Source organism: Polypterus senegalus, chromosome 8 (genome assembly GCF_016835505.1).
Source record: "Polypterus senegalus isolate Bchr_013 chromosome 8, ASM1683550v1, whole genome shotgun sequence".
In the NCBI taxonomy this organism is placed as follows: domain Eukaryota; kingdom Metazoa; phylum Chordata; class Cladistia; order Polypteriformes; family Polypteridae; genus Polypterus; species Polypterus senegalus.
The window spans coordinates 79,694,401-79,716,494 of record NC_053161.1 but is presented as its reverse complement, the minus strand read 5'-3'; the positions used below and the strand labels follow the sequence as shown (position 1 = coordinate 79,716,494).

The following is a 22,094-nucleotide window of genomic DNA, read 5'->3' as shown; positions in this document are numbered from 1 at the left end:
AGCATTCCAAAGAAAGTTACAGATAAAATAACATAAATAATGAAAAATATTACCAGCAAGCACTGTTGCTTTAATTCTCAATGCATCCTGACATTGCTTTGAAATGTTTGAAGGGAGAAATGGACAATGGAAAATGCAAGCAAACATGTATGGAAGTTAAGTTTCAGCATTGCAAAATACTGAAGCACAAAATAGTGAATATCCCGCAATGGCTCAAAGAACATGATCTCAGTCTGATGGAAAACCTGTGGCACAATTTGAAAATTGCAGTGATAAACAACATTCAGAGATACTGAACATCTTTTGAGTAAATCTACCAGAAAGAAATGGCTAAAAGCATCCCTGAATAGTGTACAAAGCTAGTATATACAGTACTTAATCCAGAGTGCCTTTTATCTTCCATCCTCTTAATATTCCTTACTAACTTAAAACACAATCACATTAGAAAGAATAAAAAACATTGAGTTTCAGTGCTTGGAAACTTCAGTGTAGGATTTTTAATTCAGTGGAATCAGAGAATTGGTTATGGGATGAAATATTTTCACTATCTACTATATATATATATATATATATATATATATATATATATATTTATTGTGATGGATGTCCGGCAAGAGTTGCCGGCCCTCACCCCCAGGCCGCCAGGAGGCGCTCTCCCGACAGCATGGACGTGCCCCGAGTTCCAGCAGGGCCTCATGGATTTTGTAGTTTTTATACACAGCCCTGCTGGATACCTTGGGGACCACAAGGAGTCGCTGTAGTGAGGCTTGTAGACTCATATGTGCCCTATAACCTGGAAGTGCGTCCTGGTCACGTGAACGGGAGGAATGACGTACTTCCAGGTTGAAGAAAAGAGAAGTTTTTACCTGACCCGGAAGTGATAAAAGGTCACATGGACTGAGGGACAAACACTTCCGGGTCAAGGACTATAAAGGACTGTGGGAAATCCCAGACTGACAAGCTGAGTTGGGAGGCAGGGTGGGTAAGCGTCTGGGAGAGCAGGATTGTTATTTGTGATTGTTTATTGTTATTGGGAATTGTGGAGATGAGTGTGCTTTGTGCACTTATTATTATAATAAATAATAATTATTTGGACTTTTACCTGGTGTCTGACGTGTGGTCTGAGGGTACAAGCGTGCGAGCAAACCCGTATCTGTCACTATATATATATATATATATATATATATATATATATATATATATATATATATATATATACATATACACTGACGCAGCCATGAAAATGTGTGACTCAAGCTAGGCTTGAACAAAAGGTAACATTTGTGATGCTTCATTTGTTAGTGAGAAGACTGCTTCATTTAATCTCACACAGTACATATAGAGAGAAAAATATAATACACTGTTTCCGTCCAGGTACTCCTACTGTATATCTCCAAAGACATACATATTTGCTTAACTGGTGAATAGAAACTGGCCCCATGTAAGAGCTGAAATGTCCACTAATGGTTCCTGTTATGAACTAGTGACTTGTCCACAGCTTCCCCAGCTTATGCTACATGCTGCTAGAAAAAACTGTGGCCCATGTGACTGTGAATTAGACCACATGGTTTTGAGAATGTTATTTATTTATGGACTGAAAATTTTGGGATTCCTTTTGATATCTTTTATATTTTACTCTACTGACACCCATTAAACTAGTGTTTTATAAACTGTGTACTGTGGAACCTTAGGGTTCTGAGAAAACTTAAAGGTATTCTGTGAGTCATAATGCATTGTATCAGTTAAAGCGACTGGAAAATTAGCTGCTAATAACAGACAGCCTGAATTTGATGGAATCCTCATTGCATCTGTTGTCACATTGATCTGAGCTCACCCAAGTCAGAATGCAGAGGTTCTCCTATCTGTTGTGATAGTAAATAAATGTATCTGTTCTTTGATGGATGCAGTATTGCATTAACTAAACTGAAGGTATATTACTGTGGTTATTCTTTTTTTTTTTTTTTTGTTACCAGTACGAGTAAAAAACTCAAACTAGACTTCTTTTTTATCATTACACACAGATGTTTGCTGGTGTTCAAAAGGGCAGATATTTAAAAAGACTTTGTGATGATCTAAGAAACTTTATATATACTAGCCAACCTGCGGCGTATAATTTTTAATGATTTTGAAGCACAAAGAGAAAATTAACATTTGAAAAATCGGTAATGTAATAAATTAGCAAGAAAAGCAACATTGTAACCATGCACGGAATGAACCAACACACAATCGTCCGTGACTGAAAACTGGCAGACCGCCATCGCTCATGTGCCCACCTCCAACTTGTCACTTGAGTCGTTGTCGTCTTTGCACAGTCCAGATGCACCTGTGACTCACGTAAACTTTCCGTGTTCCTGCAGGAGCATCTAAGACGACGCATGTTTGTCGCGGATGCGAATTGCTGTATGTAGCATGTAAAACAGTTTGCTATGGTGCACGCGGTCGTGTCGTAACCGAATACTTGGTTTTTAAAGACTGCTTACTTCATTGTGTTTTAACCTCAGTTGTAAAGGATTGTTTTAAGGATCCCATGGGATACCCCTCGCAAACCGTTTTACATGTTGCATATGGCGATTCACCTCCGCGAGAAACATACCTCTATGAACAGTCAACGTGCCCTCTACGACAGATGAATATAAATGATGCCTTATTTTCTGTGTCGTCGCGTCCGAGTTGGTGGGCGTGGCTCTGCGAGTTGTATCCAATGATCTTGGAGTTGGTGGGCGTGGCTCCTTCCTGCGTGCGGCATAGGTGTCTTAATTGTCGGCGGCTTAGTGAATCCACGCCCCTTCCAGCGTGCTTTCCATGGGTGTCTTGCCTTAGTGAATTATATATATAGATTGTATAACAGTGTAAACTTGCTGTCCCCTCAAAATAACTTAAAACACACAGCCATTAATGTCTAAACCGCTGGCAACAAAACTGAGTACACATATATACAGTGAGATATATATATTTTTTTTTATTTGATTCCTATCAAATAAAAACTGAATGGAACATGAAGGTATATTATCTGGCAGGCATACTTCAGGTTTTGAAAAAGTTTAAGCTATCACTTCATGAAACACATAATACAATATTTATAGTTTTAATAAAATAGAAGACCCTAAGAAGTAAACTATATTTTGGATTGAAAACATCTTCTTTCATAACTTCAAAACTTAACTAATCAAATAAATATGGCTGAATAGAGACTTGAAGTTACAATTTAAACCAACTAAAACTTATTGTGATCAATCACTTACAAAATACCATTTTTTAAACTTGAAGATGATTTTTGTAAAAGTCATGACTCGACAGAAGGTTGAGATTCTGGACCCATTTAATGTCAAGTATCAAGAAAAGAATGATCCGTCTTTGAATGAAGAAAATATGTTAACTGTCAGTCTTTCCTCAGATGTTTTGTTAAAGTATTTGAAGAGTACTTTAATAGCTAAAAATCATGTTGAAGGTGGTCTTTTAAATGAATAAACATTTATGATCTTATTCCAGTTTGCATTTATATTCTTATGAAAAAAATAGATTTTTGACTATCACTTCAACAAAAACAAATTATCAAAAGAGGCTAAATAAGACACATACATTAAGGCTACTTTTAAGAAACCTTACAATAGATATTGATGATCTGTGTCATGCAATGGCAGCATATCCTTTTCATTGACTTTACCATGCCTGAAACTGAAATGTTTTCATTATTACAAATTTTTCTATAAATATATACACTACATACGCATTTATTTATAAACATTTCCTCAAATAAAATATTTTTCACATAACAGTTTACTTTGTAATTTCTTTTTATTTTCATAGGGGTTCCACAGGGTTTCCTTATACAGTGCTCCACAATCCCAAACAATTTAAGAAACACTATAGATCTATGAAAATGGAAAACTATACTCATGATTGAAATTTGTCAGGAAAACAAAACATGCTATAGTAAAGTATCTGTAATGTTTTCACAATCTATGCCATTGATATATAATTTAGGCTTGATGTTTCATGTTACAATAAACATTATTAGTCTGCAGCTATACTACCATTCACTAGGTATTATTGCATACGTAAATTGCCATAATAAATAATTTTGTTGCAATAAGGGATGTGAAGTGTTCATCTGATGTAACATGAAATTGTAGAAACTACCTTCTCCTGAAATGCAATCAGCTATTATTATAGTGAGAAATCTGTGCATGGCTATGTCAAATAAAGATAGGGACAGTGTGATATTATGTACAAATAAGCAATATGTTGTCAGTGCACCAATATTTGGCAATTAAAGAAAATATTTTTGGCATACAGATTTTTTATTACTTTTTATCCTAAGCTTCTGATATATGAAGCTGTATTTGACATAAGTGTCTAAATAAATGACTATTTTACCTGATAGCCTAGGACTTGTAAGTGATAAGTTGCTTGTATATTGGATGAATAATATCACACTCTCATTATTTTATGACTTGCACTGTAGACTACTAAAGTCTAAATTTTTCTTAACCACAGAAATCACTCTGTTTGCTTAATCAAGATATTTTTATGCACTTAATGTAACTAGCTTTTCTTTAACTGTGAGGCCCCACTGAAACTTGCTTGCAACTTGCTAGTTTTATTCACTGTCATACATATTTCTTTTAACTTGACTCACATTTAAAACCATTTTGTGATGGTATGATATCATAAGCATATGTCAAGTACATTTTTAAAATAGGAAACTCACATTTCTAAAGCAAATCTGAGGAGCTGCCTCTGTCCCAGACTGCTTCAAGTAGTCAGCCCAATCAAAATCTGGGCTTGGGTAACCTGGAAAAAAAAGGGATGTAAGGATAGTCACCATTGTCAGACAAGCCAACCTTCTTGAAATAATGTAAAACAATAGGGACCAACAAATAAAAAAGACAAAATACTAATCATAACAATTTACAAAATATTTATACTTTGTACGCTGACTCAACACCAGAAATATATAGGCAGGAAAAGATGAGTGGACAGAGTATAAACCAAGATAGAATAACTGCGTAAGATGTGGGAAAGAACAGTCAGAGCTTAGAAAATGTATTGCATGGTCAAAGTAGTAGAAGTCAATGCCCTCTGGGCACAGAAGCAAACAAGAAGACAAAAGATAAACAAGAGGGGTGAAATGTAGATGGGCAGCCCTAGCAGTGGATCTGTGAGCTAATTCTGCATGCTTTCTTGTAGCTTTAGAGGAACAAGAAGAAAAAGACAAACTAAATTCTTTTGCAAGAGGAATAAGCGCTAAAAATATACAGTAGTCTGTTTCACAAGCCCTGGTGGACAGAAAACCTGTATGCCAATTGGGAGCTGCTAAAAAAGACTCAGGATACAAAACCAACTGCATTATGAGGTCTATATAATGCTATGTTAAAATTATTGAGTGTATTGATAAATTGATTATTAAAAGTGATCTTTTTTTAATATCTATCATATTTTTCAAAAAGGGTATTCCTTTTAATAACTAATGTTCATTGTGACACACATTTATAAATGGTAATCATTTATCAGATCATCTCTTAATGTAGATACAAGTGTTTGTTTGTTAATGGCTTCCATTTTCACACGCATGTTTAGGGGAAAACTAAAGGGCCTGAATAGATGCAATTCCACGCCGGAACGGGTGTGGCGAAGTGTACTAATTCTCTCTCAATCCCTTGCAGACCATTCTCAGGAAATCCCGCCCTGTTCTGGGGCAGCCAAAGACGTCACTTCTGGTTCCAGTCCTGATGACATCACTTCCTCTACTGGCCTTTAAAGCCGCCATCTTGCTTCCAGTTAATCAGTTTTGTTTTGGACTCAGTTGCGCAAACAAGTCTGTTCTTATTAATCAGTTTCGCAGCCGGGAAAAATTATATGGGTGGCTGTCCCAAACCTTACCAATGTCTTTTGGTCATTTTTGTGACAGTGGTGTAGTCGGCAGGATGAAATAAACCCAGAAGAAAATGGGACCGGACCTGAATCATGACCAGGTGGGAGAGTACCAGGACCAAGTTTCCAAGTGGGGGGTTCGTCTCAGATTTTGGAAAGAACCAGTGCAGACTCCGCTCCCTTTGTCTAGTTCCGCGCCACATAAAGTAATTAGGAAGAGTGTCGATAGGACACACAGAAGTGGGCTGGTCTCTGTGGGGGAAGTGACAGGGACTTATTATGTTCTCTCGGAGGAGAGAGCTGTCCTTCCCATGGGGGCCAAGGCCCCGGAACAAAATGGGGATTCCCCAGATCAGCAAGTGAGTTTCTTGCAGGCGTGGAAGCTGGATCCTGAGCGATCTACCCAAGAGCAGGCTGATGCTCTTTGGGAAACGGTGGCGGGATAGTTAAGACCCACCGAGTGCTCCACCTTCCAGATTGTACAGAAGGTAGCCTGTTTTTTATTAATGAGCAACCTTCCCGACCATTTCGGCAGTCTGGGGAGAATTTTTTACTATGAACGAGCTCGTTGGGCTTGTCGAAACATCTAGGACGGCCTCGCAATTTAGGAGAGCAGAATGGTCCTTTAGCAGATGTCACGGAGATTACATCCCTCCTAATCTGCCCCATCAGCATAACTTGGGAGGAATTGCAAGTGGAGAGATGGGGGTGGATTGTGTGCACTTTCAAACACCCTGTCAATGGCTCATACGGGAGTGGTCGTGGTTAATGAATTTAAGGTGGAAGCCCTCTTCGATTCCGGCAGCAACATTTTCATTGTTGATTGCTGGTATTTACTGCCACGACAGTGGATGAAAGTAAAGACCAGTATAACCTGTGTACATGGAGATGTGCGATTCTATAATTCCGCCCAATGTTTCATCAACCAGGGAGGATCAGTTAAAAGAATCTCCAAAGCGGTCCTTCCAAATCCACCATTTGCTGTGATTCTAGGGCGGGACTGGTCTGATAATAAAAGCGGTGAAGGCCTCCCCCAAACCTAATTTAGGCCTAGTAACAGATGGGAATAATCTGTCGCAGGTTGTCTCCACACCGTGTACTCAGCCGGTGGAGAGAGATATGGGAGACCAAGAGGAGGATGGGGAAGTTCCCGGACCGTCGAAAACCGTTGTGTCATCACTCTGCATCTCGGCGGAGCGGGATGACTCCCACTCCTTGATGTCACACCGGACCCTCTCTCAGAATTACGTTTTCAGTTTAGACAAATGACGGCCTTGTTTAAAAGGGAACAAGGTAATGATGATTCCCTAAAATTTGCAAAGAATGCAGTCATTCTAGTCAATGGTCAAGACACCCATCAGCCCATGACACAAGGCCCCGACTTTGTTATTGAAAATGATTTGTTACATCGGGTCAGTGAACACGAGGGGGAGGCATGGAAGCTGTTGCTGATTCCATGAACCTTCCAGCGGCAGGTTTGTTAGTTAGTGCACACCCATCTCCTAGGAGGCCACCTGTTCACAGAGAAAACATTAAGAGTGTATCAAGCTCTGATTTTATTGGCCAGGAATTAACAAGGAGGTTCTGTATCTTTTGTCCAGAGTGTCAACTACAGCAAATTCCTAGGAGGGACCGTGCTCCTCTCGTTCCCCTTCTCTTGATTGATGTCTCGTTTGAGAGAATGGGGATCGATATACTGGGACCCCTGGAGCCTTCGGACATAAGTATATTAGTCCTCGTGGATTATGCGACTTGATATCCAGAAGCTGTCCCATTGCGCTCAGCTACTTCCAAAGCCATCGCACTGGAACTGGTTGGGGTCTTTGTGCGAGGCATCCCTAAAGAAGTCCTTATGAAACAGGGGACGCCGTTTACCTCGGAGACGTTCAGGAAAATGGCCAAGTTACTCAAAATAAAGCGCTTAGGGACCGCGGTATATCATCCTCAAACTGACAGTCTAATGGAGAGGTTTAATCAAACTCTCACACAGATGCTTTGCAAGGTGGTCAACGGGGATGGAAGGAATTGGGATCAACTCCTCCCCCTCGTACTCTTTGCATACAGGGGAAGTCCCCCAAGCCTCGACGGGGTTCTCACCATTTGAATTATTATATGGATGACAACCCCAGGGTATACTGGACATTTTGAAAGAAGGTTGGGAAGGAGAGGCTCTTCCCTCAACTAATGTTTTGGAATATATTGCGCAGGTATGCGATAGGTTTGAGAAACTTCGACCTACACTAAAAAGTCACTATACACAAAAAGTCAAAGAGGAGGCGCAAGCAGCACAGGCCCGCTATTATGATAGTGGCACGTCGCTTTGGGGAGTTCCAACCGGTGTTGGTTCCCACCTCCCATTCTAAACTACTTGCCCACTGGCAGTGACCATACGAAGTTAAGGTGAGGAAAGGGCTCATTGACTGTTTGGTGAAACAGCCCAATTGTTGGCCGAGCAAGCGGATATATCACTTGAATCTGCTGAAATCGTGGAAGGAAAGGGACCCTGATCCCTCCTCCAGCTAGCCCCACTCATTCTTTGCTCAGACCATCACACTTAACTTCGGCTCTAACTTGAACCCCAGACAGAGGTGAGAGCTCGAAGCAGTTATCTCATCCGTCCCAGAGGTGGTAGACGAAAAACCCAGAAGGACCTTTATGATTGCCCAGGACATTGTGACCGAACCCGGGGTTATAGTCCGAGAGCGCCTCTATCGTCTTCCCAAGGCAAAGAAGGCTGAAGTGGAGCTTCAAATGAAGCACATGCTGGACTTAGGAGTCATAGAGGAAAATTATAGTCCATAAGAACTGCTAAGAACTTCTAAGAAGTTGGAGGTTTTGCAATGACTTCTCTTGACTTAATCAGGTCTCCCAATTTGATGCTTATCCTATGCCTTGAGTGGACAATCTCCTTGAAAGGCTTGGACAGGCAGAATATTTGACCTCACTTGACATGATCAAGGGGTACTGGCAGGTTCCTTTAAGAGACTCCGCAAAGGTTTAAGACTGCGTTTAGCACCCCTAGTGGGCACTGGCAGTATCATGTCCTTCCATTTGGGTTACATGGGGCTTTTGTGACTTTCCAGCGTTTGGTGGGCAAGGTGCTCTGCCCCCATAACACGTATAGTGCTGCTTACCTAGATGACGTTGTCATCTATTCCAGCACCTGGAAGGAACACCTACAGCATGTCCAAAGAGTATTACGGACGCTAGGTGAGGCCGGTCTTCGGATCAATCCAAAAAAAATGTTTCCTTGGGTTAAAAGAAACCAAATATTTGGGATACCAGGTGGGTCGTGGTACTGTGAAGCCACAGTGGTCTAAAGTAGATGCCATTTTGAAATGGCCCCATCCACGAACCAACTGGCATGTCCAAGCATTTCTCGGTTTAGCCGGGTACTACCGCCGGTTTGCACCACAAATTTTGGAAAGAGCTGCGCCCTTGAGTGATTTAACAAAGAAGAGGGTTCCTAACATTGTGGTATGGACCGATAAGACAGAAGCTGTATCCAGTAACTTAAAAAGGGCTCTGACGTCGGCACCTGTTTTGAAAGCACCTGACTTTTCACTTCCTTTTATCCTCCAGAGGGACGCTTCGGATACAGGCCTAGGAGCAGTGCTGAGCCGGAAATTGCTGGATTGGGAGACCAGGTATGCAGCGGTTGAAAGAGGGCTCTTGCGATCAAGTGGCCGGTTACACAGTTGAGGTACTACCTCCTGGGTCGGTAGTTTACACTTGTCATGGACCATGCAACTTTACAGTGGATGGCCCTACACAAGGAGTCCAAACCTTGAGTCACTAGGTGGTAACTTGATCTACAACTTTATAAGTTCTTGCTCGTTCATCGGAAGGGCTCTCTCCATAAAAATGCCAATGCTCTCTCTTGCGTTTACGACCTCTCGGTGCAGGTTGCCCGACCCAACAAGTCTGGGCTTCTGGGTCCTGTCACACGTGCATGTTTAGGGGACAGCTAAAGGGTCTGAATAGATGTAATTCCACGCCGGACCAGGGGGTGGCAAAGTGTACTAGTAAGTCTCTCTCTCAACCCCTTGCAGACCATTCTCGCGAAATCCCGCCCTGTTCTGGGACAGCCAACGACGTCACTTCCGGTTCCGGTCCTGATGACATCACTTCCTTTACTGGCCTTTAAAGCCGCCATCTTGCTTCCAGTTAATCAGTTCTGTTTTGGACTCAGTTGTGTGAACATGTCTGTTCTTATTAATAGGTTCTGCAGCTGGGAAAAATTATATGGGTGGCTGCTCCAAACCTTCTCAATGTATTTTGGTCGTTTTTGTGACACATTATTTTCACTCCACCATGTGAAATTAAGACTCTAACATCAATTAGTGCTCAAAATCTCTTTTTTCTATACAGGGCCACAGCAGCTGGATCACAGCAGCATCAAATATAATGCAGGAATTGACTAATGTGGTCATTTTGCAGAGTAGACAATGCATATATTTTGTGGTGAAAGTAGGCATACATAACATGGTGACAGTGAATGAAACATGACTTGTTGATTTCTTCAGATATACACAGCTGCCAATATCCAAGTTACTTTTAAATATAGACATTGTTCGGAGCTTGTAAACAGAAATGTATGGAATTGAATGAACATTAACAGAGTAGTTAATTCCAACAATAATTTCAAAAATAAAACAGACAAACTGCTCCTGAAACACAAGTGCAACAAGAATGTTGAAGCCCTTTATTATATGACTTGTAGAGCTAATACTTGCAGGCTACAATTGATGTATCTTTATTGACAGGCACTGATTTCTGTGGCCTTGTGACAAGACTTCACTAACTATATCAGGTTTAAGTCTCAATGTTGTAAGAATTAAGACCAATTTCAAATGTATAGTCTCAGAAAAGACTCAGCCTCTTTGTTTCCCAGAATTCAGGATCTCGTGTCCTTACTAACCTGACCAATTAACATTTCTGGGCCTGTGATATGAAACACATTCCATTACAAGTTACGACACTATGCAAAACATTTTTAGGGAGGTGGTATGCCTAGGTTGGCCACTTTATACAAAGTGACTTCATTGCCATCATTAGGAAAATTAGATTTTACTATCTACTAAAGTCTAAGTTTATATACTGTATAAGAATATACAATATGTATGTAACCATAAGCTGTGTGATTAGCTCTATTATCACATTCTCGTATATATACATGAGGTTACACCCAGATTTATGAGAACACCATACAAGAAATAATTAACATGATTTGAATTGAATAATTTTTTTACAACAAATAAACCCTCTTGGACATTTGTGACTTACAAGGATTTATTGTATTAGCAGTTCAGGTAAGATCATGTGTAACCGTCTGATTATGAGCTCAGTTAGTATGAAAATCAGAAGCCATAGAGCCTCTCAAGTAATTCCACTAAATTAAATTAATTTTATCATTCTAAATATTTGTTATCAATTCTATAGTTGCAAGCCAAAAACACTTTGGTAAATGGCTTAATGCTCAATTGTCAAGTATTGTTCTGTGTTTTATCAGAATATCTAACCTTTGGGTGGTGTCACGTTGACTCCATTTTTAAGGCACCACTCTACAGGAAGGATTCCTGGTGAATCAGCATGGCAGAGTAGGGAGATTGAAGTTGACTCATGACCCAATTCATCTATTGTCACCTGGAAATAATGGTGATTATATACCTAGAAAGAAAACATGAAAATAACTTAGTGGACATTTCAAATAAATCAAGAAAATATAATACAGTATAAACACAAAGGAATTTGCATTGCGCTTGAATCCAACAATATTTATTTATCCTCAACAATAAGGATCGTGTGAGCCAGATCACCCTCAGGAAACTGCGCCACATGGTCATACTGCCACAACTGACTCTCCCTAACACAATGCAGGTAATGTACCTCATTCGGGACTCTGTGAGCAACTGCTCGTTTGACAAAGTCAAACCAGTGGTACCCAAGGAGTCTCCGAAGAGACACAGTACAGAAGAAGTTCAGTCTTTAACTTAGGTCACTGGATAACATCCATGTCTCACAACCATATAGCAAAACAGGGAACACCGGGACACTTTGTCCTTTTGCAGAAATGTCGCAAGAACCACATTCCCCTTTCGATTTCATTAAAGGCCTGGATCTTGGTTTCATCCAGGGCACTCATAAGCCCAGATACTCAGACTCCTTGGCTCAGCCTCTCAAGAGCCCCAATCAAGCCTTCATTAACTCTTTGAAGATAACAGCATTGTCAGCAAAGTCAAGATCAGCGAATCCCAGAATCAACTGGGAAAAACGAAGATGTTCTGCCTCCATAGCACTCATAGTACCAGTGCACAGGACTCACAGTACTGCAGAACACTCATAGGGGAATCCTGTGAAGTCCCAGGATGTCCCACAGGGCACTCAATCAACTGATATGAATGCCTCATGAAAATTGACAAAGGCTGCAAAGAAACTTTGATTCCACTGTAAGCAGGACATGGGTCACTAGACCACAGATAGTGCGTTACTTCCTCACAAATTCATCTAACAAATGCATCCTTATCTGCCTTAAGAGCTCTCACAGCTGTCCTTCTCTGTTCACAATACAGACTATATTTGCCATCAAGCCGTGCACTGCAACCCCTCTCGATGATATCCAAGGTGCCTGTAAGATGAAACACCTCCATCTGGGAACACCGGCAGCACCAGCACAACGCTCAGCAACCTTCAGGGTCTTGTCATGGAAGGTCTCCCACATCACATTAGGATTGGCAGTTGCACCAAACCCTGCAATTTCCACACACAAACTGCATGCAAAGTCATTAGAAACAGCCTGATCTTGGAGTCTGCCCAGGTCTAGCTTCATTCCTCTAGTAGGTGGTAGCCTGCTGGACCTAAGATGGATCTTCAGAGTAGCAACAAGTATGTGGTCAGAATTCACACACCACCAGTATTGAAGTACCAAGTCCAACAATGCAGCTCAGGGCACTGGAACCAGAATCCCGTGATCCATAGCCCCTGACCTTTTGCAAAGTCAAGGAACATGAAGCCACTTTCACCTCAGTGCCAGAGCCATGAGGGCCTGACACAATTTTCACAGCCAGCCCAGTCAGTGCCAATGATAGCATTGAAGTCACCCATGATCAGAGGAGAGTCATCTTACAGGTACCCATCAACCACCGAGCATAATTGCAAATAAAATGTCTCCCTCACAGAGAAAACACAATCACTGTGGTTTGTTGGAGCATGAAAAAATGATAGCTTCCAAACTTCCTCTGAAACTCTGTGATAGCTTATATGTAGTTAAGACTACAAATCTGAGTAATAAAGCACCAAACACATATGAAAAATTACTTTCATTATTACAACCCTGTTCTGTTCAATGGAGGAATCTATAGTTCAGCAAATCTCAACATACTTTAGGATGCTACAGTTGGAATGTTATTTCATACATTGTTCTTTCTATGGTGCACCCTCATATCTAAAATAAATATAAATGTGCTGTTACTCAAATTACATTGTTACAAAAAAGTCATCAAAAACTCGAGGCTGATGAATCTTTTTAAAGGGGCTTCTTGTATTTTATAAGATATTTACAGTCACAACGTTACAGAAGCAGTAGTACTTTCCATTTTTAGCAGCATGCTCATTAGGCAATATAAGACATAATTATGGGATTATTACTTTAAAACTGATAAGTGACTAGCATCAAAATATTGAGAACAATTTTCAATGATAGAAATAAACAGGAAAAACAGCAGCTTCTATTCCAAAAGTAACATTTTAGATTAAATGGAAAGAGAATGCACTGAAAGTATTTGGAAATGGATAAAGAGAACCTGATATTATTTGTCAAAACACTAAGCTTCTTTAATCAACACCGAAAATATGTGTTGTAAATAAAGATAAGATATCCCAATTTTTAAGACAGCCATGCACTATTAATGTGCTTAACATGGCTTTACTTCCATTTCAATAAGTGTCATGAATGGAAAAGCAGCACACAGCAATTCCTTCTTCACATAATATTAAGAAAAAAGGCTTCTTTCTGCTTTGTCATACAAGATCACAGAATCACTAGAGTGCATTTTTCATGAAATAATGCACACTGTGTCAGTTTACTAGGAAATAAACTGAAATGCATTGATCTGTGAAGTTTAAAGTGTTGTTTGTAATGGATTTGCCTAAACTGCCCATCCTTCGAATCTGTTTAATCCAGTTCAGTGTCACAAGGGAAAATCTGTTTCGTATTTTTATAACAAGATAGCTTTCTGTACTTTTCCATGAAGGTAGGTAGCAAAAGAAAAAGATAACTTAGAAATATGAGTAAAACAAAACAAATATTTTATTTTTTACAAAGAATGAAATGCAGTACTAACAAACTTTGCTTATTTACAGCCAGCAGATGTCAAACTGAGACAACAGAACCATGGCCACTACATCATAACTGATGTACAATTGAGACTGCTGTTGAGAGCTCTGTGGAGCTCTTCATATTCCTGCTTGGTGAGTGAATCTGTGATAGAATCATGAACATAAAAGCTCGTATGAGATGCTTCATTACATAAATGTGCAATTTTCCCCATGCATGCAAAATCTGTCTTTGTTTTTCAGTCTGATTTATTTAAAGCTAGCTGCCATGTACAGACTACTTTTCCCCTTTATGGTAGAATAGTGAAAGATGTTCTTCTTTTAAACAGACTGCTACGTTCTAAAGAACTTATCAATATGACAGAGAGCAGATACGAATGCATCATGCTTAAAGCACATTATATTGTTTAACTGTTCACATTTGCTAAAATTTTACATATTCAGTAAAACATACAATTATCCTTGCTGCAAACCCTCTGGATGTGAACAGGAATTCTTATGTAATTTTCTTAACACTTTCCTATTATAACATTATGGATGTGAGCCAGCCATCATCTATTCATTTGTCATAAACTGTGTGTTTCTCCACAAATGTAGCAAAGATTTAAATGTGTTTAATTCCTTGGAAACAGGAGAACAGATCTTGTATTCTTTATTACTATATTTGTACAGACCTTATCAGATCAACTGAATTATGTTTCATATAACTCACTGCTAGTGCCAGAGAGATAATGCTGTCTAAATGAAGAAAATGCTTACTCTTTAAATTGCGCTGTAGACTGTGATTAAAGATGTTGGAAGCACAAAGAAAATACAGTCATATGAAAAAGTCTGGGAACTTCTTGTGGTATATGGCCGGTAGTTTATCCCGGCCAATACCCACAAGCTGCCAGATGGAGTCCTCCCAGCAACATAAAGGTGCCCCGAATTCCAGCAGGGCATCATGGATCTTGAAGTTTTAATTCACAGCCCTGCTGGGGGCTACCAGGGGACGCTGCAGAGAGGCTCAGGGACTTGTATTTTCCGTATAGCCCGGAAGTACTTAACAGTCACCAAGACAGAAGGAATGACGTACTTCTGGGCTGAAGAAAAGAAGTTTTCATTTGACCCGGAAGTGCTGGGAAATCACATGGACTGAGGGATTGAAGCACTTCTGGGTCATGGACTATAAAAGGAATGGAGGATTGTGATTATCATATTGATTATTGTTATTATTGTGGATTACTGTGAAGGTGCTTTGTGCACAATTTATGAAATGAAATTCATATCTGACTTTTATCTGGTGTCTGACGTGTGGTCTGAGTGTTCAAGGGGACGACAGCGCCTCCTATCTGTCACACCCTCTTAATTCTTTGGATTTTTGTTAATCTTTGGCTGAGCTTTCAAAGTAGCAACTTCCTTTTAATATATGACATGCCTTATGGAAACAGTAGTATTTCAGCAGTGACATTAAGTTTATTGTATTAACAGAAAATATGCAATATGCATCATAACAAAATTAGACAGGTGCATAAATTTGGGCACCCGAACAGAGACATTACATTAATACTTAGTTGAGCCTCCTTTTGCAAATATAATAGCCTCTAGATGCCTCCTATAGCCTTTGATGAGTGTCTGGATTCTGGATGGAGGTATTTTTGACCATTCTTCCATACAAAATCTCTCTACAAGCGACTCTGTTTGTGGCATGAGTGCAGAAAGTGCTTCTTTCTCATCACCCTGCCATACCGATGTTCTTTGTGCAAATTGTGCTGAATTGTAGAATGATGTACAGATACACCATCTGCAGCAAGATGTTCTTGCAGGTCTTTGGAGGTGATCTGTGGGTTTTCTGTAACCATTCTCACAATCCTGCGTATATGCTGCTCCTGTATTTTTCTTGGCCTGCCAGACCTGGGTTTAACAGCAACTGTGCCTGTGGCCTTCCATTTCCTGATTACAATCCTTACAGTTGAAATTGACAGTTTAAACCTCTGAGAAAATTTTTTTAGCCTTCCCCTAAACCATGATACTGAACAATTTTTGTTTTCAGATCTTTTGAGAGTTGCATTGAGGATCCTGTTTCCTGAAGAGGCATTAGCTCTCTTGAAAATGTGTTTTTTTGAAATTGTTGCATATTAAATAATTAAACAATATCATAATATACCAGAAAAGGCGATATCCCTCCCATAGTGATTACGGCGGTACAAGAATCATATGAGACAAAATATCTTTTAGCTTACATTTACTGACGTTTAACGCGGTTACAGACGGGAGGACATATGGACAGACTTTATCCAGGTGGGAAATCTGGATCAACACAGTCAGCCATTTTTTCGTCCCCACGATGGGAGGTTTTTCGAACTCTTGGCTTGTTATACTACATGTTTCTTTATGTCACTATATCTGGACAATACTGTTATGAGTTTTATTCACATGTGCATGTTAAATTTGGCACACAGGGGCTCAGCTGTTAGAATTGCTAGCCAAGCATTGGAGTAGATAGCCAAAGACAACTGGAGGTTTGTATTAGTCAGCTTAAACACAGGATAGGGTATTTCTGTCCTCTGTCAGCACAAATCTTCTTTCCTTATTGGGAGTAGGGCTGTTCGATATAACGATATATATCGGATGACAATATGAAAACGTCTATCGCTGCACATTACGTTATCGTTTGTTTTGTGGTGTCGCAAAATAAACTGTTTATGGCAATGTTTTTTTCATTGTTTTGATGGCCACCACGTGGATGCAGACACACTAGCATGGCTGATGAAGACGAGGCAACACCAGGTAGCTCCACACAGAAGGACCTTGTTCCTAAACGAGGGGCTACCTCAGTAGTATGGAGATGGTTTGGATTTGAAAAGTCTGACACGGACCAGAAAGCGGTACTGTGCAAATTATGCTGCAGACCGATCGCTGCCACAGACTCCAACACGACAAACCTCTTCTACACCTCCGCAAAAAGCACGTGAGCGAGCATGCAGAGAGTTTACAACTGAGAGGCAGGCCACGTAGGATATTACAGTTGTAAAGGTACTATTTAAACGAGCATGTTAAAAGCTTGGAAGATTAATTGCTACCAAAACAGTTTGCTTAAGGCATAATTTTCCCTGCAGCGTTTGCTGTCAGCGTTAATCTTGTTAAAATTACTGTAGCGTCTTCCAGACGTAATGACGATCCGAGACGGTCACTTGGTTAGTTCCCTCTTTATTAAACACAAACAAAAAATGGTTGCTGTTGGCCACAACCACGAACAGACAGCAATCCAAAACAAACTCTCTTAGCTAGGCGACAAGATCGCCGTCCACTCCTCCTTTTCACAGCGCTTCCCCATCCCTCCGGAACCTCCTTTACCTTCCACTCTATTACAGTCCATCAGAAATAACAGGGACAACAGAATAAATAACTGAGAGGGATGTAACAGAACACAAACTGCAGAACAGAACTCTACAATAAAGAACAGAACGCTACATTACGTTTACGCCACAACTGCATTAACGGCAAATCTCCGTTAACGAGTTACGCCGTCGCCCGTGCTTGGGGCTGGACGGCATCAACACGTTAGCGTCGTCCAGTCCCACGCACGGGGCGATCAGTTGTAACTCATTAACGGAGATTTGCCACACTACGATGTGCAAATTAACATTTTACTAGAATGTAGCCTAAAAAATATTATATTTAATATTATATATTTAATATATTTTTGTCGTAAGCCTTATTGCTGCTACAGTTTGAAGTACAATGTTTACATTTGGTTTTGACAGTTAATGTTAGACTTGTATTTATTTTGTTTAAAGGGTTTATTGGCCTTATATAGTTTAGTTGTTAGTGCTTTGATCCTTTTATATTTAATATATGTTGTGAGAGTTATTGCTGCTACAGTTCACATTTTGTTTATGTCAGGCATTTTATATAGCAGTATTTTATATTGGGCCTTTAGTAATTTGTTTTTGAAAAGTGTTTTATATTTGATACATTAACATTTTATGTTTACATTCTAAGTCAAACATTTGCTCAAATGTTCTAAATAAAAGAACAGAAATAATTACAAGTTGAGTACTTCTCATTTTTGATTTTTTTAATTTAAATAAAAAAAAGGAGTGGTGATTATATAAACTATTCACTGAATACAAAGAAAATGTACTATATCGTGATATCGGGATATGAAATGAAATATCGGGATATAAGATTTTGGTCATATCACACAGCCCTAATTGGGAGAATGAGAATCGGCATGTAAGCACTATGATATTTCTGTATTTTGTGGAAGAGGAATTCAGCCCTTGTTTGGAGACAGAAAGGACCAGCAAGTTGAAGAAGAACCGTATAAAAGGCCTGGACAGTAGCCAGACCCTTTGAGGCTGTGTCGATAAAGAGTTTGAAAAACCTCCCAGCGTGGGGACGAAAAAATGGCTGACTGTGTTGATCCAGATTTCCCACCTGGATAAAGTCTGTCCATATGTCCTCCCGTCTGTAACCGCATTAAACGTCAGTAAATGTAAGCTAAAAGATATTTTGTCTCATGTGATTCTTGTACCGCCGTAATCAATATGGGAGGGATATCGCCTTTTCTGGTATATTATGATATTGTTTAATTATTTAATATGCCACAATTTCAAAAGAACACATTTCCAAGAGAGCTAATGCCTCTTAAGGAAACAGATCCCATGCTGTTACTGTTCAGAGGAGAGTCAAAGGGCAGCACAACTTGCAATTGACCACCTTAAATACCTTTTTCTCATTGGACACACCTGTCTATGAAGTTCAAGGCTTAAAGAGCTAATCCAACCAATTTGGTGTTGCAAAAAATCAGTATTGAGCAGTTACATGCATTCAAATCAGCAAAATTACAAGGGTACTCAAATTTTTGCACAGTCAATTTTTCACATTTGATTTAATTTCATACAACTAAATACTGCTTCACTAAAAATCTTTGTTGGGAAAACAACCCAGTAGTCAGATGTTCCAAGGAAATAAAGGACATACCACTGTTATCTTTTTTGTTGAAAGTAGAGTAAACTATTATGCAGGCTAAGAGGGGTTCCCAAACTTTTTCATATGACTGTATATTTGTGCCAAATATTCTCTGAAATGTGATGAACTTGGAAAAGAGAAAATATTCTGTTGTCATACATAATCAGCTAGATTTTATATCCTAAAAATGTATTTTAATGCAATATAATTATTTCAAAATATATATTTCAAGGAAGTACAGTAAATGTATTTTAGCTACAGGAGCAAATACTCTAGAACCATAATATAAACAGCACCTTTCTTTTTAAAACAATATCAGTAATTTCCCAAAGCAAATGTGTGAAGATGCTGTGAAATCTGTTATACGAAATGTTGGCAAAAATTTTATTTTTTTATAAAACTAAAATTGTGAACATGGAACATAAAAAGGTTAATGGCTAAACTTTATTTGTTGGAAGTGTCTTGAACAAGCGTCTACATAACAATACAATTGTAGTTTATATAAATACAACAGATGTCCTAATTTACATTTTATTTTTGTTGTTATTAAGCCTAATCGAGACAAATTATATCAAACTACTTCCACTTTTATTAAGGTCTTCCCATAAAAATGATTTAAGTGAAAACTTTATGTATCATCATTTAGGAAAAAATAATACCTTTGTTGCCTAAGGCAAACATTTTTTAAATGGGTTTAGTAAGTACTTTCAGATTTAACCAATTGCATTTAAAATCATGAAATCATGTACAGATGTAAATTAACTTCACAAGTCATAAAATGAAATCACTCTGACTTGCCTTAAGATAAATCAGTTGTTTCTGTAGGATTTCCTAGCAAGGTTAGTGGTGGCATACATTAGATATACGGTAACCATGGCCTACAATGAGCTTAGATAAGACCCAACTGGATCTTACTATTAAAAGGTACAGAACAGAAATGGATATAAAGAGTACATTATGCACCTATCGCAGAACACTGAGAGGACCCTCCATTATGACATGTAAGCAATCACCACCACAAGGATGCTGCAAAGATCACAATGTGCTCTTAAAGTGTTGGCTGGGTAATGTGAAAGTTCATCAGGGAGGCTAACAAAACTCCAAAAAGTCTGAGATCATACCAGCATTATTGTGTACATAGCAGGAACCAACACTGGATTGGGAAATGGGACATAGCCACTTACATATTGCATCAACACTGACCAATATCAAGCCAATTTAAAGTCACTAATTATCCTACTTGCATGTTTTAGGATGTGGAAGAAAACTGCATAGGAAGTTATGCAAAACACAAGAAAAATGTGCAACGTTCACATAGGATGTGAAGGGGATTGGGCTCAGAACCAGCATCCCAGAATGGAGAGGCAGCTGCACTAAACATTGCACCAGAGCAGCAGTCAATTTTTACAGCCTAGGATCCGGCATCAAAAGTCACACACTGCTAAATATGAGGCTTGAACCAAAATCTTATGTAGCAGTTCAGAAATGTAGGTTGACGTTTCAGAGTCTGAAAATGTCAAGTGGAGATTTTTGTTAAAAACTGTAAATCAGAAGTAGATACACAGTATATACTGTAAGTGTCTTAAAGGTAATGCATTTTTCCATTGCTTTGTGTATTAACTGTGTACAATAAGTGAGCCTACCCCTTTAAATTTATTATGGAAAGTGCTGTATAGTTCAGCCTGATCTGCGAGTTACAGCAAACATGAAGGAAGGACAACATGAAACCATGGCTTGTGCTGTGTTTGCTTAAAAGTGGCAGTGGTACCAAGCAGCCTAAATGAATGAGCCAATAAAAACCAGTACTTCTGTCAGTTTGAGAGGGGTGAATACCTGCAGTCTAATATATCTGAGGAGCAGAGCATTAACAAGTATTTCAACGCGTAACAAGAGTGCAACTTGGGATATAGTGGGTTGGAAATGACAGACTGACTGACATTTGCTATGTGTTACAAAATGTGTTTCATTCTGAAAAGTATATACATATCCATTATATCTGTATCCAAAAAAACTTTGAAGAATGTTTAACTACAACTTGATAATGAAGTTTTCTGCTCCTAGTCAGGCCCTAATGTAGTGAAGCTTAAGTTTTTGCTCAACTGGCCTAGAGAGGGCCTAGCAAAAAAGGCATGAAATATTAGGAGTGTTCAACGTAAATTTATGAGTAAAACATTCATTGGTTTATGGCAACATTGCTAACAAAAGTACAATGATAATGACAAAGCTAAGGAAGACCAAATGGTCAACCACACCCCTGCCATGAGGAGTTTTAAACCCTCAAGCAGGGGTCATTTCCATAGTATGAGAGAGACTTGGGATTTTTTTCTGGGGTATTGATTTAGAACTTGTCCGTTGAGGGACAGGTCTTTCAAGCGTGCAGTTACAACATAGATTCATTCAGTCCAATTGTGGAATCCTGTCTGTCCTCATCCTTAAAACGTTAACATATTCCTGCCATTATTCAGGAGGTATATCATTTTCTGTCACTAGTCTATGCCCTTAATGGTCTGGTATCCCTGGCACCTTCTCGATTGTCTGTCATTTAGCATCCTGGTGAAGCATAGCATGATTACATCTAGCCAATATCTCTTCTTTTGCTTGTACCTAGTGCTCTTTCAGGGAATTCACCCCCCCATGAATGGCTTAATGTCCTCTAACAGCCTCATAATTACCAAACTGGCACATTTAGAATGTCTCCTACTTAATTTTTTTTTTCTTAATTTGTAAGTTTTTCTCCGTTTTAGACGTCTTATAACACATAACATAATATAGCATAGCATTCTCAAACCACTGAGAGCCAAGGGGTGTTGGTGCCTATCCTAGCAGCTCTGGGCACAAGGCACGGCAATAACAACAGACAGGATGTCAGATCATTGCAGAATCCATTTGCACACACCCACACTCATGGAGGGCCATTTGGAACTACCAGT

At 39.3% G+C, this 22,094-nt stretch overlaps 1 protein-coding gene across 3 annotated transcripts in view; it reads right to left on the bottom strand.

The window, feature by feature from the left end:
• Positions 1 to 22,094, bottom strand: part of sfmbt2 (Scm like with four mbt domains 2) — a 428,667-nt gene that overhangs the window by 108,920 nt on the left and 297,653 nt on the right. For all 3 annotated transcript variants that reach the window (XM_039761324.1, XM_039761326.1, XM_039761325.1), the window contains 2 exons: positions 11,397 to 11,544; positions 4,712 to 4,794 (listed from right to left, as the gene is read on the bottom strand). In XM_039761324.1, the coding sequence (XP_039617258.1) occupies positions 4,712 to 4,794; positions 11,397 to 11,544 (231 nt within the window). The remainder of the gene's footprint in view (positions 1 to 4,711; positions 4,795 to 11,396; positions 11,545 to 22,094) is intronic.